This window comes from Scyliorhinus canicula, chromosome 20 (genome assembly GCF_902713615.1).
Source record: "Scyliorhinus canicula chromosome 20, sScyCan1.1, whole genome shotgun sequence".
Lineage (NCBI taxonomy): Eukaryota > Metazoa > Chordata > Chondrichthyes > Carcharhiniformes > Scyliorhinidae > Scyliorhinus > Scyliorhinus canicula.
The window spans coordinates 67,807,937-67,825,384 of record NC_052165.1 but is presented as its reverse complement, the minus strand read 5'-3'; the positions used below and the strand labels follow the sequence as shown (position 1 = coordinate 67,825,384).

The window sequence follows — 17,448 nt, the reverse complement described above, 5'->3', positions numbered from 1 at the left end:
GTGTCGTGCGGGGCGAGAACGTCATGGGGCGGAAAGGTGAAGGGGCGGAACCTGAGGCGCGGACCCGCACCCCAGTCTCGCGAGAGTGACACGCGCCGCTGCGCTGCCCAGCGGCGAGGGGAAAAGGGCACACGCGCGCCGCTGCTGGGCCATTCGGCAGCGGTGGGAAGCTGCAGGCGGACGGGTGTGACCGTTGTGTACAGATTGCCGCTTCTCGTCACCGCTTTATCATCCACTACGGAGAGACGTTAGCGGCTTGAGATGGACAGTCGCAACGGCGATTTCAATATCCTGCTGGCCACCGACTCATACAAGGTACGCACACCACACCACAACACCAGGCTTGCTGCTATCGCTGAGCTCACCGTAGGCCGCGGGAGCTTCAGCTGGAATAGGTTCAAAAGCCATCAGGTGCTCCTGACCCCCCCCCCCCCCCCCCCCCCGATGGATACCAGGACACTCCGCTCGCTGCCTCGTAGCGCCGGGGGGGTGGGGGTGGGAATGGATGTGAAGACTGTCTCTCAGCCCGGGAGGGCACACGGGTTGCTCACTGCCGGCTTTCATTGATTTTGGGGAGATGGAAGAGAGTTCTAGGAGGATCCACTCCTTCGCCCCCCAGAACCCACTTTCTCGACCCCCCCCCCAAAGGATCCGCCAACTCTCCCACCCCCAGGATGCACCCTCTTCTCCCCCCCCCCCCCCCCCAGGATGTGCTCCCTCAGGATGCGCACGCCCCCTCCCAAGGATCCATTCTCTCTTCCCCCCCCCCACGATTCACTCTCCTCCCCCTCCCCACGATCCACTCTCCTCTTCCCCCCCCCATCCACTCTCCTCTTCCCCCCCCCCCCATCCACTCTCCTCCTCCCCCCCCCATCCACTCTCCTCCTCCCCCCCCATCCACTCTCCTCTTCTCCCCCCCCATCCACTCTCCTCTTCCCCCCCCATCCACTCTCCTCTTCCCCCCCCCATTCTCCTCTTCCCCCCCCCATTCTCCTCTTCCCCCCCCATTCTCCTCTTCCCCCCCCCATTCTCCTCTTCCCCCCCCCATCCACTCTCCTCCCCCCCCCATCCACTCTCCTCCCCCCCCCATCCACTCTCCTCCCCCCCCCATCCACTCTCCTCTTCCCCCCCCATCCACTCTCCTCTTTCTCCCCCCCCATCCCACTCTCCTCTTCCTCCCCCCCATCCACTCTCCTCTTCCCCCCCCCCCATCCACTCTCCTCTTCCCCCCCCCATCCACTCTCCTCTTCCCCCCCCCCATCCACTCTCCTCTTCCCCCCCCATCCACTCTCCTCTTCCCCCCCCCATCCACTCTCCTCTTCCCCCCCCCATCCACTCCCTCTTCCCCCCCCATCCACTCTCCTCTTCCCCCCCCCATCCCCTCTCCTCTTCCCCCCCCCCATCCACTCTCCTCTTCCCCCCCCCCATCCACTCTCCTCTTCTCCCCCCCCCATCCACTCTCCTCTTCCCCCCCCCATCCACTCTCCTCCCCCCCCCCCCCATCCACTCTCTTCTCATCTCCCCCCCCCCCATCCACTCTCTTCTCTCCCCCCCCCCCCCCAATCCACACTCCTCTCTCCTCCCCCCCCCGGATCTGCGCTCTCCCCTTCCCCGGATCTGCTCTCTTCCCCCCCCCCCCCCCGGATCTGCTCTCTCCTCTTTCCCCCCCCCCCCCCCCCAAGGATCTGCTCTCTTCCCCCCCCCCCCCCCCCCCCCCCAAGGATCTGCTCTCTTTCCCCCCCCCCCCCACCCCCAAGGATCTGCTTTCTCCCCCCCCCCCGGATCTGATCTCTCCTCTTCGTCCCCTCCCAGGATCCCACCCCCGCTGCCCAAGCCTAGCTCAGTAATCTACCATTTGTCATCTCATGATCAAGTCCAACTGACCCGCTCTCGACTCTATTGCTGCTGCCCAGTCTCAATCAAACTGCTTGCCACCTGTAAATGCAGACCAGGGTCTGTCTCCCTCTTCCCACCCACCCACCATCCATTGTATAATTCCCTGGTCAGTGCAAACGTTGCGGGGGGGGGGGTCAGATAACTTAATCCTGTTGGAAGAAACTGCAGGCTGAGCAGTTTCCGATTAGTCTCGGGTTTGGTCCTGCGAAACCGGGAAAGGAAACTGAAAGCTCCTTTCCTTTCGTGCCTCGCGCACACCCTTTCACTAATTTATTATTTCTAAATACCCTGTTGCAATGCTATGCTTTCAGCTATCTGTTCCAGATGTCAAGGCTGCATAATTTTTTAAAAAAGGATTGCAATTTTTATTTGCCATATGAATAGACGAGCACTTTATACATGAACTAGACAATGAGACAAATCGAAAGTCATTCTGTGAGTGCTGTTGAATGATAAATTTGGGGATTTTCCACTCTTGGCCTTTTGCACCTGTCATTGCTCACGTCAGACTTTGGTCCCTTAAACTGTCTCAAACTCTCCTTTCGATTTACGTGAAGTTGAATTGGGTGAAATGTAAAAGCCCTTGCTCTTCGGTTGTTTTTATTTTCCCTCTGGCTAGGTGTTCTTGTTTTTTCTGCGTACCAGAATTGGTTAGATTTTAATTATTTTTCTTGTACCAATTCTCATTAAAATTCCATCCGTGTGGAGTTTGCACATTCTCCCCGTGTTCGCGTGGGTTTCGTCCCCACTACCCAAAGGTGTGCAGGGTATGTGGATTGGCCATGCTAAATTGCCCCTTAATTGGAAAAAAAAAAATGAATTGAGTGTTCTAAATTTAAATAAAAAGAGAAAAAAATTCTATCCCTTATCAGCCGAAAGGAGGCGGTGTTTCACCGTAAAACTGCTCTAGAGTTAAATCATGAAAGAGATGTGATTGACACATTTGTGTCCTGAAGAAAGAAATGCGTCCAGACAAGTTATACCGTCATATTATTATTATTGACTTGATTATAATGTACTTTTTTGCTGTTAATAGTATATTTTACAAGTTGCCGAACTGAAAAAAGATTGAAATTGCTCATCAGCTGCTAAATGCATTCTTTGCCTGCCAGCCTTTTGGTGTCTGCAGGTAACCACATCATTGCAATGTTGACTGAACATTCACTGTTATACCTGCTTCTAATTTTCACCTTTTTTAAAACAATTTAAAACGTGTCCTAATATGGGTGAACTCCAATATATATATATATATATATATATATATATTATATATATATATATATATCTATCTATCTAGAAAGCTTAAATGCTTGGTAGAGTCGATGATTGGGATTCTTGTGGTGTCCCACTGAAGTGAAGTTTAGAACACTGGAAAACATGTTCAAAACAATCTTCCATGAGGGGAGTGGGGCAATTTTCAGGTTTAGTCTTTAGAGGCTGCACTAGTGAATACTTCTTCTCAATGCAGACCAGTGTCCGAGAATGCTGTGCCGGCTTGCTGAGGTATTAAGTTTCCCACAAATTGTTAACTTGGAGACCAGCAAAGTACTGCGGATTCTGAAAGTTTGAAATTACTGTGTAAAATGTTGGAAATACTCATCAGGTCTGGCAGTGTCTGTGGTGAGGGAGACAAACAGGAAACATTTCATGTTGATTATTTTTTGACACAACTGTCGGACAAAGTCGTCAACTTGAAATGTTACCTCTTTTTTACACAGATAATGCCAAATACAAGAATTTCTAACATTTTCTGTTTCATAAACTCTGTTTGAAACTTCCATCAGGATCATCATCTGGACGTGCCTGGATTCCTAAGAATCACTGTTTACCTTTTCTTAGTTTCATCTCCAACCCTCAGGAGATTGATCTAACCGATGGATCTAACCAAGTGCTTCACAGGAGTGTTATAAAGTTTGACACAAAGCCAAGGAAGGAGATATTAAGGCAGAGGGTCAAGTTGATTTTAAAAAAAAATTATTATTAAGGAGTGTTTTAAAGGAGGATGACAAGACTGCAAGATTTAGGGAGGGAATTCCAGCGCTCTGGTCCTTAGCAATTGGCTGCACCATTGGTGCGTCTTCAGTGTAATACCCAGCACTGTATCCCACTGGTTCAAGATGATTAGGAGAAAACTGCCCGTTTGGTAGGCATTCCATTTACCTCTTAAACATTTACTTCCTCCACAGTGGCAACAGGGTGTACCACATACAAGATGTCCTGCAGAAACTCATCAAGGTCCCTAAGACAGCACCTTCCAAGCCCACAACCTCTACCACTAAGAAGGATAAGGACAGCAGATGACAGGGAACACCACCAACTACCAGTTCCTCTCCCAGCCACACAATATCCTGATTTGGAACTATTTTGCTGTTTTCACTGAAGGTCATTCAAATCCCTGGAGCTCTCTGACCGAGTGGAAATATGATATTGTAGCAATCACTGAGACATGGTTGAAAGAAGGGCAAGACTGGCAGCTCAACATTCCATGGTATAGAAGTTTCATGTGTGATAGGGGTGAGAGGAGGGGGCATTACATTATTGATAAAAGAGACCATCACTGAAGTAATGAGGGATGATGTCTTTGAATGCTCTTCAAATAAGGCCAAATGGATGGCGCTCACTTTGCTTGGATTATACTACAGGCCTCTCAACAGTCAGAGAGAGATAAAGGAACAAATATGTAGGCATATCAGAGGTGTAAGAGAAATAGTAGTAGGAGGTTTCAACTTTGCCAATATTAACTGGAATCACCTTTAGTGGGAAAGGATTAGATGAGGTGGAATTTTTAAAGTGCATCCAGGAGAGCTTTTTGTGCCAGAATTTAGATAGTCCTACTAGGGATGGAGCATTGCTCGACTTAATCGTAAGAAATTAAGCCGGGCAAGTGGCCAAAGTGTCAGTGGGCAAGTATTTTGGCGATAGCGATCATAATTTCTACATTTCAGGCGGTTAAAGTGAACGTGTTGCGTCGATTTTTGTTTATTTTCCAATGCCTGCTGATTATTTTCCAATGCCTGCTGATTTTCCTGCCAAAGGCATTTTTTAGAGAGATTGAAGGAATGATTACCTCGTTCATATGGGGAGGGAAGGTGACCAGAGTTGGAAAGATGCTGCTACAGAGGGGAAGGCAGGCGGGGGGGTTTGCGTCTTTCAAACCTAATGTATTATTACTGGGCGGTGAATGTGGAGAAGGTGCGGAGCTGGGTCAGAGGGTTGATTCCCAGTGGGTCAGAATGGAGGAGAGTTTGTATCTGGGTCGGGATTGAAGGTGCTAGCAATAGCGCCACTCCAGGGAAATACTCTGGGAGTCTGGTAATAGCTTCATTGAGAATTTGGAGGCAGTTTCGCCAACGCTTCGGGTTGGAGGCAGGGTCAAGGAAAATGCCGATTTGGGGGCACCACAGATTTCAGCCAGGGAAGTGGGACGGAAATTGAAGGAGAAGGGGATTAAGACACTAAAAGATTTGTTTCTTGGGGGTCGGTTTGCAGGATTGAAGGAGCTGGAAGCGAAGTATGGGCTGGAGCAGGGGGAAATGTTTAGATACATGCAGGTTCGAGATTTTTCCAGGAAGGAGATACAGAGCTTCCCGGTGGAACCAGCCTCCACATTGCTGGAGGAGGTGCTGACGACGGGGGGGACTGGAGAAGGGGGTAGTGTCTGCGGTTCACGGGGCTATTTTGGAAGAGGATAAGGCACCACTGGAAGGGATCAAAGCAAAGTGGGAGGAAGAATTGGGATGGTATGGAGGACGGGTTCTGGTGTGAGGTACTCCGGAGAGTGAACGACTCCACCTCGTGCGTGAGGTTGGGCCTGATACAGCTGAAGATGGTATATAGAGCACACCTCACAAGGGTGAGGTTGAGCCGGTTCTTTGAGGGGGTAGAAGATGTATGCGGACATTGAGGGGGAGGGATCAATCACCTTCGTAGGTTTTGGACCTGTCCAAAGCTGGAGGATTCCTGGAAGGAGGTTTTTAGGGTCAACTCTAAAGTGGTGCACTTGAAACTGGACCCGAGCCCTCGGGTGGCCATATTCGGGGTGTCAGACCAGCCAGGGTTAGGAACGGGTGCGGCGGCAGATGTAGCTTTCGCCTCGTTGATCGAAGGTGGATCCTGTTGGGATGGAGAGCAACCTCTCCACCCTGTGCCTTGGTGTGGCGGAGGGACCTGTTGGAATTCTTGACGAGAAGGTTGGGTTTGAACTGAGGGGAAGGATGGAGGGGTTCCACAATTCATGGGTGTTATTCATTATGTACTTTCAAGAATTGGATAACATCGAACATTAGGGAGGGCTGTGGGGAGAGGTTCTCTTGTGTTTTTTTTTTATTTTATAAATAATTTTTATTGAAGTTTTTACAAAATATAAACATCATAACTCTATTAACGTACACCTGCGGTAACACCCCGTAAACAGTGCCCCCCAGCTGCAAGAGCAACTTCAAACAAACGGAAAAAACAAAACAGAAACCAAAAGACAGAGAAAAGAAAACAAGGGAGAGAGATAGCACCCTCCACAAACCCATGTGTACAGTTCTCCCTCACTCCCCCATCCTTGCCGCCCCCCCCCCCGGTTGCTGCTGCTGTCGGCCTATTTCCCTACCGTTCCGCCAGGAAGTCCAGAAAGGGCTGCTACCGCCTGAAAAACCCTTGTACTGATCCCCTCAGGGCAAATTTCACCCTCTCCAATTTGATGAACCCTGCCATATCCGAGATCCAGGCCTCCACGCTTGGGGGCCTCGCATCCTTCCACTGGAGCAAGATCCTCCGCCGGGCTACTAGGGACGCAAAGGCCAGGACCCCGGCCTCTATCGCCTCCTGCACTCCTGGCTCCACTGCCACCCCAAAAATTGCGAGTCCCCAGCCTGGCTCGACCCTGGATCCCACCACCCTTGACACCGTCTTTGCTACCCCCTTCCAAAACTCTCCCAACGCTGGGCACGCCCAAAACATATGGGCGTGGTTCGCTGGGCTCCCCGAGCACCTAGCACACCTGTCTTCGCCCCCGAAAAACCTACTCGTCCTCGTCCCGGTCATGTGAGCCCTATGTAGCACCTTGAACTGTATGAGGCTACGCCTCGCACAGGAAGAGGAGGAATTCACTCTCTCCAGGGCATCCGCCCATGTCCCCTCCTTAATCTCCTCACCCAGCTCCTCTTCCCATTTACCCTTCAGTTCCTCCACCGAGGCCTCGTCTATCTCCTGCATCACCCGGTATATGTCCGAGATCCTCCCTCCTCCGACCCACACCCCCGAGAGCACCCTATCCCGCACCCCCCGTGGAGGCAGCAAGGGGTACCCCTCCACCTGCTGCCTGGCAAACGCCCTCACCTGGATGTACCTAAACATGTTCCCTGGGGGGAGCCCAAACTTCCCCTCTAACTCCCCCAAGCTCGCGAACCTCCCCTCCACAAACAGGTCCCTCAACCTCCTGACCCCTGCCCTGTGCCAGCCCCGGAATCCGCCATCAATGCTCCCTGGGACGCACCGATGGTCCCCCCGTATAGGGGCCTCCATCGACCCCCCCCATTTCTCCTCTGTGCAGTCTCCATTGCCCCCAGATTTTGAGGGTAGCCGCCACCACCGGGCTCGTGGTATACCTCGTTGGAGGGAGCGGCAACGGCGCTGTTACTAGCGCTTCCAGGCTCGTGCCCACACAAGACGCCGCCTCCATCCTCTTCCACGCTGTCCCCTCCTCGCCCATTACCCACTTACGCACCATCGCTGCGTTGGCCGCCCAGTAGTACCCACAGAGGTTGGGCAACGCCAGCCCCCCCCTATCCCTGCCTCATTCCAGGAACACTCTTCGAACCCTTGGAGCCCCATGTGCCCACACAAATCCCGTGATACTGCTGTTGACCCTCCTGAAAAAGGCCTTTGGGATAAAGATGGGGAGGCACTGGAACAAGAACAAAAACCTCGGGAGCACCGTCATCTTGACGGACTGCACCCTCCCCGCCAGTGACAGCGGTAACATATCCCACCTCTTAAACTCCTCCTCCATCTGCTCCACCAACCTTGTGAGGTTGAGCTTGTGCAGGGCCCCCCAACTCCCAGCCACCTGGACCCCTAGGTACCTGAAGCTCTTCCCTGTCTGCTTCAGTGGGAGCCTACCTCTTGATCCCCGGATGCACCACGAACACCTCGCTCTTGCCCAGGTTCAGCTTATACCCCGATAAACCCCCGAATTCCCCAAGGATCCTCATCACCTCTGGCATCCCCCCACGGGTCTCCCTGGCCGCGTCTTGCTTCCGGAGCTGGTGCGCCAGCATCCTGCTCGCCTTCTCCCCGTGTTCATACACCGCCCCCTGTGCTTTCCTCCACTGGGCTTCCGTCTTTCTGGTCGTCAGTAGGTCAAATCTGGCCTGAAGGCTACGCCTCTCTCCCAGCAATCCCTCCTCTGGGGCCTCCGCATATCTCCTATCCACCTGCACCATCTCCCCTATCAGTCTCTCCCTCTCCCTCTGCTCCCCCCTCTCCCTATGGGTTCGGATGGAGATCAATTCCCCCCTCATCACCGCCTTCAATGCCTCCCAGACCGTCCCCACCCGAACCTCCCTGTTATCATTGGCCTCGAGGTATCTCTCAATACACCTCCGGGCCACCTACTCCTCTGCCAGCAGCCCCACCTCCATGCGCCAGAGCGGACGTTGGCCCCTCTCTTCCCCCAGCCCGAGGTCCATCCATTGCGGGGCATGATCCGAAATGGCAATGGCGGAGTATTCCACTTCCTCCACCCTCGACACCAGCCCCCTGCTCGGGACAAAAAAGTCAATCCTCGAGTAGGCCTTATGTACATGGGAGAAAAACGAGTACTCCCTGGCCCTTGGCCTCACAAAACCCCCCCCCCCCCCCCCCCAAAATCTGGTCCATAAATCCCCTCAGCACCTTAGCCGCCGCCGACCTCCTACCCATCCGGGACTTGGATCGATCCAATGGGGGATCCAACACAGTGTTAAAGTCTCCCCCCATGATCAGGCCCCCCACCTCCAGGTCCGGGATGCGGCCCAGCATACGCCACATGAACCCCGCATCGTCCCAATTTGGGGCATAAACATTCACCAACACTACCCGCTCCCCCTGCAGCTTGCCACTCACCATCACGTACCTCCCGCCACTGTCAGCCACCACCTTCAACGCCTCAAACGACACCTTCTTCCCCACCAGGATCGCCACCCCCTTACTCTTCTCGTCCAGCCCCGAGTGGAATACCTGGCCCACCCACCCCTTTCTCAGCCGGACCTGGTCCACCACTCTCAGGTGTGTCTCCTGGAGCATGGCCACATCCGCCTTCAGTCCCTTCAGGTGCGCAACTACTCGGGCCCTTTTGACCGGCCCATTCAGCCCCCTCAACGTTCTAGGTTATCAGCCGGATCCGAGGGCTCCCTGCCCCCTTCCCCTGCCGATTAGCCATACCCCATCCCTTGCCTGCCCCCGGCCAGCGTCCCACGCTCTGCCAGTTTCCCACGGCGGCACCCCCTGCGTCCTCCAGCTCCTTCCTGACCGTTTCAGCAGCAACCCGGTAACCCCTCCCCCCACCCCCCCAGGCTAGGACCCCTCCTAGCCGCGCCCCCCCCTCTACAGCACTCCCGTGAGCCAGCTATCTTCTGCTGACCCCGGCGGCTCCCGCCCTACTTTCGGCTCCTCCCAACGTGGGACTGCCCCTCCTCCATAGTGCCCATCAACCAGTCCACCGCTCCTGCGCGGGAAAAGAAAACCCCGCCCCCTCCCTCCCAGCGCGGGGACCCCGCAGAAAGCCCGCGCTTTCGCCCTGTCGGGCCCCGCCGCCTCCAGGGCCACTCCCATTGTCGGTCCCCCCCACCAGCTCCCCAAACACCCCGTTTACCCCTCAGTCCAAACCCGTCCACCCAACTCCTGCTAGAAAACCCATAAAGAAAACACCCGTACGGCATCACCCCACCCACCCTACGGCCACCCCACATCATACCCTAAACCCCGCAAATACACATACAGTATAAATAAATACAGTATAAATAAATACAGTATTCTACAGCATCCCCCATCCAGGGGACCCTCAGTTTGTGTCCAATTTCTCGGCTTGCACGAAGGCCCACGCCTCCTCCGGGGACTCAAAATAGTGGTGCCGATCCTTGTAGGTGACCCACAGACCCGCCGGCTGCAGGATTCCAAACTTCACCTTCCGTCTGTGGAGCACCGCCTTCGTCCGGTTAAACCCGGCCCTCCGCCTCGCCACCTCCGCACTCCAGTCCTGGAAGATCCGCACCTCCGTGTTCTCCCATTTGCTGCTCAGCTCCTTCTTGGCCCACCGGAGCACACACTCACGATCCACGAACCGGTGGAACCTCACCAACACCGCCCGCGGCGGCTCGTTCGGCTTGGGCCTCCTAGCCAGAATTCTGTGGGCCTCTTCCAACTCCAGGGGCCCCTGGAAGGACCCAGCCCCCATCAGCGAGTTCAGCATCATCACCACATAGGCCACTAGGTCCGCCCCCTCCAGCCCCTCCGTGAGGCCCAGGATCCGTAAATTCTTCCTCCTCGACCGGTTGTCCAACTCCTCGTACCGCTCCTGCCATCTTTTATGGAGCGCCTCGTGCACCTCCACCTTCCCCACCACGGCCACGACCTCGTCCTCTCTTTCGGCGGCCTGCTGCTGCAGCTCCCGGATCGCAGCCCCCTGGGCCGTCTGGGTCTCCATCAGTTCCCTGTTGGTTACCTTGATGGACTCCAGCAGCTCCACTTTCAGATCCTGGAAGCAGCGCAGCAGAGTCGTCTGCTGCTCCTGGACCCACTTCTTCAGTTCTTCAAAACTTTTGCCGGCCGCCATTTTGTCCTTCGGGTACCGATTTTTTTCAAGAGTTTTTCCTCCCGATTCTCTCCCTGCTCCGCTCCTGGTCTGCAGCATGGGACGTCTGGGGTGACTCCTGGCCTCCTTCCCTCGTCGGGATTTGCCTCTCAAGCTCCGTTGGGAGCCTTTAAAAAAAGCCCCGAAGTCCGTTTTGTTCGGGAGCCTCCGAACGTGCGGCTCAGCTGGTCATTTCCGCTACTGGAAGTCCGGTGCTCTTGTGTGTCAATGGTGACTATGGATGATTCCTGATTCCTTTTTGTTATTTGTTTATGTTAACTTGCGGGTAGTTTTGGGGTTTGCGGGAGGATGGGATTGTTGTTGATATGGGGATTGACATTATATTCATTATTGCTTATTGTTTATTGTTGATGGGTGTAAATTTGGGAGAAAATGTGAAAATAGAGGAGAATAAAAATATTTTTTTTAAAAGATTAATAAGGATGAGGTTTTAGATTTTTTAGCGGGCATAAAGGTGCATAAATCCCTAGGGCATGATGAGATGCATGCATCCCAGGCTGCTGTGGGAGTTCACCTGGGGAAGGAGCAGTGTTCCAAAAGCTCGTGTTTGAAACAAACCTTTTGGACTTTAACCTGGTGTTGTAAGACTTCTTACTGTGCTCACCCCAGTCCAACGCCGGCATCTCCACATCGTGGGAGTCAAGGGAGGAGCTTGCTGGGGCCCTGAGAGATATTTAAATCTTTGCTGGCCAGTGACGTGCCAGACGACAGGAGGATTGTTAATGTTGTACCTTTATTCAGGAAGAGCAGCAGGGATAAGCCAGGTAATTTCAGGTAGTTAGTGTAACGTCTGTGGCAGGGACATTGTTGGAAAAAAATGAGGGACAGATTAATTAACACTTGGAAAGGCAGGGATTGATCACAGATAGTCAGCATGGATTTGTTGGTGGGAATGGATTTGTTGGTGGGAGATCCTGTCTAACTAATTCAAAGGTAACTAAATATATAGGTGAGGATAGCACAATTGATGTGGCTGACATGGACTTTAGTAAGGCCTTTGACCAGGTCCCACATGGAAGGCTGGTCCAAATGGTTAGAGCTAATGGAATCAAACTAAAGTTCCCAAATTAGATTCAAAATTAGCTTGTTAATAGGAGGCAAAGGGTACTGGTGGAGGGTTGCTTTTGTGATCGGAAGCCTGTGATCATTGGTGTACCACCAAAATCAGTGCTCGGTCCCTTGCTGTTTGTTATCTGCAGTAATTATATGGAACGGTATAATTAGCAAGTTTGCAGATAACACACAAATTGGTGTTGTTGATAGCGAGAAGGATAGTCTTAGGATACAGACTGATATTGATCAGGTGATAATTTGGGCAGAGCAGTGGCAGATGAAATTTAATCCTGATAGTGAGGATGCATTTTGGGAGGGCTAATGAGGGTAGGATCTACACAATAAACAGTAGATCCCTATGGAACATTGAGAAACAAAGGGATCATGTGTACAAGTGAATGGATTCCTGAAGTTGGCAGCACAGGTAGATAGAATTATAGAATTTATAGTGCAGAAGGAGGCCATTCGGCCCATCGAGTCTGCACCGGCTCCTGGAAAGAGCACCCTACCCAAGGTTAACACCTCCACCCTATCCCCATAACCCAGTAACCCACCCAACACTAAAGGCTATTTTGGACATTAAGGGCAATTTATCATGTCCAATCCACCTAACTTGCACATATTTGGACCGTGGGAGGAAACCGGAGCACCCGAAGGAAACCCACGCACACACTGGGAGGATGTGCAGACTCCGCACAGACAGTAGAATAGGGTGGTGAAGAAGACATACGGAATACTTGCCTTCATTAGCCAGAGTCTAGAATATAGGAGCAGGCGGAGTCTTGGTACAACTTTATAAAACATTGATTGGGCCACAGATAGAATATTGTGTGCAGTTCTAGTTGCTACATCATTGGAAGGATGTGATTGCACTAGAAAGGAGCAGAGGAGATTAACCAGGATGTTCCCTGGGATGAAAAGTTAAAGCTATTAGGAGAGACTGGATAGGCTGGGTTTGTTCTTCTGGAGCAGAGGAGGCTGAGAGGATCTGATAGAGGTATACAAAATTGAGATGCATAGATAAGGTAGATCATGAGAATCAGTTTCCATGGCAAAGGTGTCTAAGGAGGGCATAGGTTTACGATGAGGAGGTTTAAGATGAGGAGTAAGTGGTTTAGAGTGACCTGAGGAAACATTTTTTCACCCAGAGGGTGGTGGAGATATGAAATGCGCTGCCTGAGAGGGTGGTGGAGGCAGGTGTACTCAACATTTGGGAAGCATCTAGATGAGCACTCAAATTGCCATGGCAAAATAGGCAATGGATTAAGTGCTGGTAAATGGATGCGTATAGATTGGTATTTGATGGTATTTGACGTGGTGGGTTGAATGGCCTGTTTGTGTGCTGTCTGACTCTATGGGCACTGTGGGGATAACTACACATGGAATGTAGTAGTTCAAAAAGACGACTCACCACCACCTTCGGTCAATTTGAGATGGACAAATGCTGCCACAGCCACACCCAAATCTTCTATGGTGCATCCTGATCCCCAGGTAAGTTTGCCAATAAACAAATTTCCCTTTCAAAAATGAACTCCTTTTAGTAATGCACATCCCATATATTGCTGACCACTTGAAGAGAATGAAAAGTAACCACGGGCAATCTTATCTTAACTTTTCCATCTGAAAACAAATGGTTTTGGTGAGACTACCACTGCATGAATCTTGGTGCTCTAAAGCTAAAGATTTAGCTCTGGTCGTCTTTGTGAGCTGCAAGTGAAAGTAACAAGAATATATGCATAAAATATCGAGTGAAATAATGCCTGCCCCTTTTTAATTACTTGTCCCTCCAGCGTCTGATACCACATCCGAGAGTGACTGGTTTCATTAAAAGCAAATTACTGCGGATGCTGGAATCTGAAACGAAAGAGAAAAAGCTGGAAAATCTTAGCACGTCTGGCAGCATTTGCAGGGAGAGAAAAGAGCTAGCGTTTAGAGTCCGATGACTCTTTGTCAAAGCTGTCATCGCTTTTTAACAGGATTTTAAAACTTTCATTTCAACCATAACTACTGTAATCTTACTGTATGTTTTCTCTGCCCTGGTTTTGAATAACTATTGCACTATCCATATGTTGCCAAATAAAGGTGTTACTTTGCAACAAAGTTCTTCATCTGGTACTGGCATATAATTATCTTATTTTGATTCAATGAATCCTTGCCTTGAGATTGGATGAGTCTTTGGTAGTTTTGGACTTGCTTCAATTTCCTTCTGGAACTGAAGTGTGGTGCTTACAGACTGTGTTGTGGAAAGTTGGATAGATTGCTAGCTCTGAAATTTTTGTCCTCTACCTAGGAAATGTATTTTATATTAAAACCCTAATATTATTTTCTCCCAGCAATTTATTACATTCTGTTGACAGTTTATGAACTATTCTGGCTGCATTAATTGTTTTATGTACCCCATTCCTCTAGTGTAACTTGGTGTATTTTAAATTAGCTTTCAATTAATTTTTAAAATTGTATTTACTGTTACATTTTCTCCATTTACACAGGTGACTCACTATCTGCAATACCCACCAAATACAAGCAAGGTATATTCTTATTTTGAATGCCGTGAGAAGAGGAAAGAAGATATCAAATCCAAGAAGGTGCAATATGATGAAACTGTGTTCTATGGTTTGCAATACATTCTCAAGAAATATTTAGCAGGTGACTTTTTGAAACTTCTTGCTATTAAGCATGTGAATCAAGTATAGATCAATTTTTGTATTACCATCTCTACTGCAACATATTGTTGTTAAGATTTTTAATGCTCATTCTCAGTTGTGCTCATTGAAAATTTGAATCATTCAATTTGAGATGCATATTGTAATGTTTAGATGCATGTAGTGATAATGTGGGCACATTCAGACATTGAAGAATATGATACTAGTGCAACCTTCACTATGGATCCAATGACTTTGGCCCAGATTTTGCTGTGCTTGTCAAAGGAATGGTGGCTGCCATTCGCCTGCTGCCAACTTTCGAAGCAGCATTCGAAGCAGGTATCTGACCCAGCCCTGGATCACCTTCAGGAAGTTTGAGCATGACAAGTCACAGCTTTTGTGGTATTGGCATTAGTACTGCAAACGTCTTGCCATTTAAAATGCTAAGCCTATCAGCAGGAACTGTTGCACTGCACCCTTTGGAAGAGCAGGATATTCTTGATCTAAGTTTATGCTTTTAACATGAGATGTAAGTTGCTGTATGATTTAATCTGTTAGAACAAAGAACAATAATAGCCTCTCCTGTATGTTCAAAGCAAAATCCTGAGTCACATTTGTTCTGGCCACCCTCTTACTGACGTCCATCTTAAATTTTACATTTCAAACCCCTGAGCTTAAATATTGAAGTATTGTTTCCAGTCTGCTTTTTCTATCCCATGAAGAATGTTGTGCATCTCCAAAGGTCCCGTGCAGACATGTCTTTTGAGGCTAAAGACTTATCTAGTTGTGTTCATGGTTGTTCTGTCTGACATGACTCCAACTAAGTTGACCCCACTGTACTGTCTGGAGCCCAGATGTTCCATAAATACAATGGAGAGTACTCTGGGTACAGACTGACCAACACTTTGATTTCTGGGAGTGTGAATGAACTTGCATGATTGGATCAACTTTATTATCATAAATTCTCTCTTGTCCATAGAATACAACAACATGCTGTTAGTCTGGAATGAAGTAACTTAGTTAATCATTAACAAATGTTCGGTTCCAGATAAAGCTTGTTTACCACATCATATCTTGTCTGCCACCTTTGAATCCGCAGGCTTTCTCGCTTTGTGTCAGATAGAAACTTGCATTTAATTGGCCATTCACTAACATTAGTTTGAACCTAAATATTGCTTTGCTCTCATAATAATATCTTTATTAGTGTCACAAGTAGGCGTATATCAACACTACAGTGAAGTTACTGTACAGAGAACATTGTCTTTATATGGGTGACGCAAATCGCTTGGTTACCCATTCGTTGCAAAAATATGGTGTTTTGATTTATCATGACATGATTCAAAAATTGGTATGATACAATTCTTTGACGTTAGCAGCAGTAAACCAGCTTGTCCAAAACATCCCTTTCAGGAAAAAAGTGGTATTGTTATTTCTTTGTGTAAATAAAAAAATTCTGAAGATTGGGTCTGAACTGCATGGCAAAAAAAACATGATTAATTGTTTAATCTGAATGAAAAGGTCTTCCTCTAAATTTTCCTCTAAATTTTTAACAGGCAGAGTTGTAACAAAGGAGAAAATTCAAGAGGCCAAAGAGGTTTACAGAGAACATTTTCAACATGATGTATTTAATGAGAGTGGTTGGAATTATATTCTTGAGGTAGGAGATTTATGTTTTTGTGTGCTGCAGGAATTGCAAGTGTCAAGAATTATTGATTTTATTCCTTGAACCAGATGTTTTTGGCTTTTCTTCCCACTTCCTTGGCAAAGCATTTAATTATTGTGAGGCTACAGTTTAAGTTATCAATTGGCCTCCACCTTGTGATTATTTATGTATCAGCCTTGGTAAAGATTGTGGACTCTTTGACTGCAAGAGATTTCATGGTCCAACCAGTACTATCTCCCGTTATATGTCATATTTCTAAATATGATTTCTGGATAGCTGTTAGATTTCCTGGCATTACTTTTATTGATACCATCACTTCACCCCTCCTTAAACCCAGGGTGCTGAAGCCATTTGTTCCACTATATATAATAGCAATGTAGTTTGGAGGCTTGCTTTCTCATTAAATGGGGGGGGGGGAGAGGGAGGGTTGGAAAATCTTCTGGATAATGGTTGTTTAATTCTTTAACCGGTTAAGTGTCAAGAATATGAAATGTGAAACATTTCAATGCACCCACAACAAATGGCTTGGCATCAGTAATAATGGGTAAGATATTGGAGTGATTCACCATTAGTCAACGAGAGGCTAAAATCGGGATACAAATAAAGGCCTGGATTTAAATTAAAAGGATGTTCTTGCCTTTTGAGAGGGAAGAAGTGAATAGTTATCTGGCTTGTCATGTGAGAGTACCTTTAAGAAATGGGTATTTGTAAATGGGTGTGTATATAAATATCTGCAGTAAGAGTACCTTTAAGAAATGGGTGTTTACTACTGCAGTGATGTCAGAGTGGGTGGAGCTGGGCTGTCTGTCAACTTTTTACTTTCATTTTTGAGCAGGCTGCAGGGTGTGTTTTAGTTTCGTTTTCAGAGCTGGATAGCTGCAGTCACAGCCAGAAGGTGTATGAATCTCTCTCTGTAATCTAAAGACTCTGTAAATCGATCCTGGTGATTTAAAACTAATAACAGTAGTGACTTTAACCTGATGTGCTTCTGTTAAAAGTTCTATTTTAAGTCTTGTGGATGTTAAAAGGAAAACTTAAAGGATTACTTAGTGTTGTATTCTTTGGGGGTTGTATTTGAATTAATGGTTGCTAAGATGTTCACTATGTTTCAAAACGGTTAACTTGAGTTCATAGAATAAACGTTGTTTTGTTTTTTAAATACTTTTCCATTTCTGCTGTACCACACCTGTAGAGTGAGCTGTATGCTCCCCATACCACAATCTAGTAAAAGTTGTGGTTCAGATGAACTCCACGATACACTTTGGGGTCTCTAAACCCTGGCCCATAACAGGCTTGAGTGAGACATGTTGAATAATAGTACCTCATTCAACATTATATACCAGGTTTGTGGT

The 17,448-nt window shown here is 48.9% G+C and overlaps 1 protein-coding gene across 3 annotated transcripts in view; it reads left to right on the top strand.

Moving 5' to 3' along the window:
• Positions 1 to 87: 87 nt before the first annotated feature.
• nampt1 (nicotinamide phosphoribosyltransferase 1) overlaps positions 88 to 17,448 on the top strand; it is a 42,774-nt gene continuing 25,413 nt past the window's right edge. The window contains exons 1-4 of one of the 3 annotated variants that reach the window (XM_038780160.1): positions 116 to 315; positions 4,083 to 4,384; positions 14,281 to 14,437; positions 15,987 to 16,090. In XM_038780160.1, coding sequence (XP_038636088.1) covers positions 4,343 to 4,384; positions 14,281 to 14,437; positions 15,987 to 16,090 — 303 coding nt within the window. In that variant the 5' untranslated portion in view covers positions 116 to 315; positions 4,083 to 4,342. Of the gene's footprint in view, positions 316 to 4,082; positions 4,385 to 13,131; positions 13,283 to 14,280; positions 14,438 to 15,986; positions 16,091 to 17,448 lie in introns of those variants that run through there. The other 2 variants (XM_038780159.1, XM_038780161.1) reach the window with 2 other exon arrangements.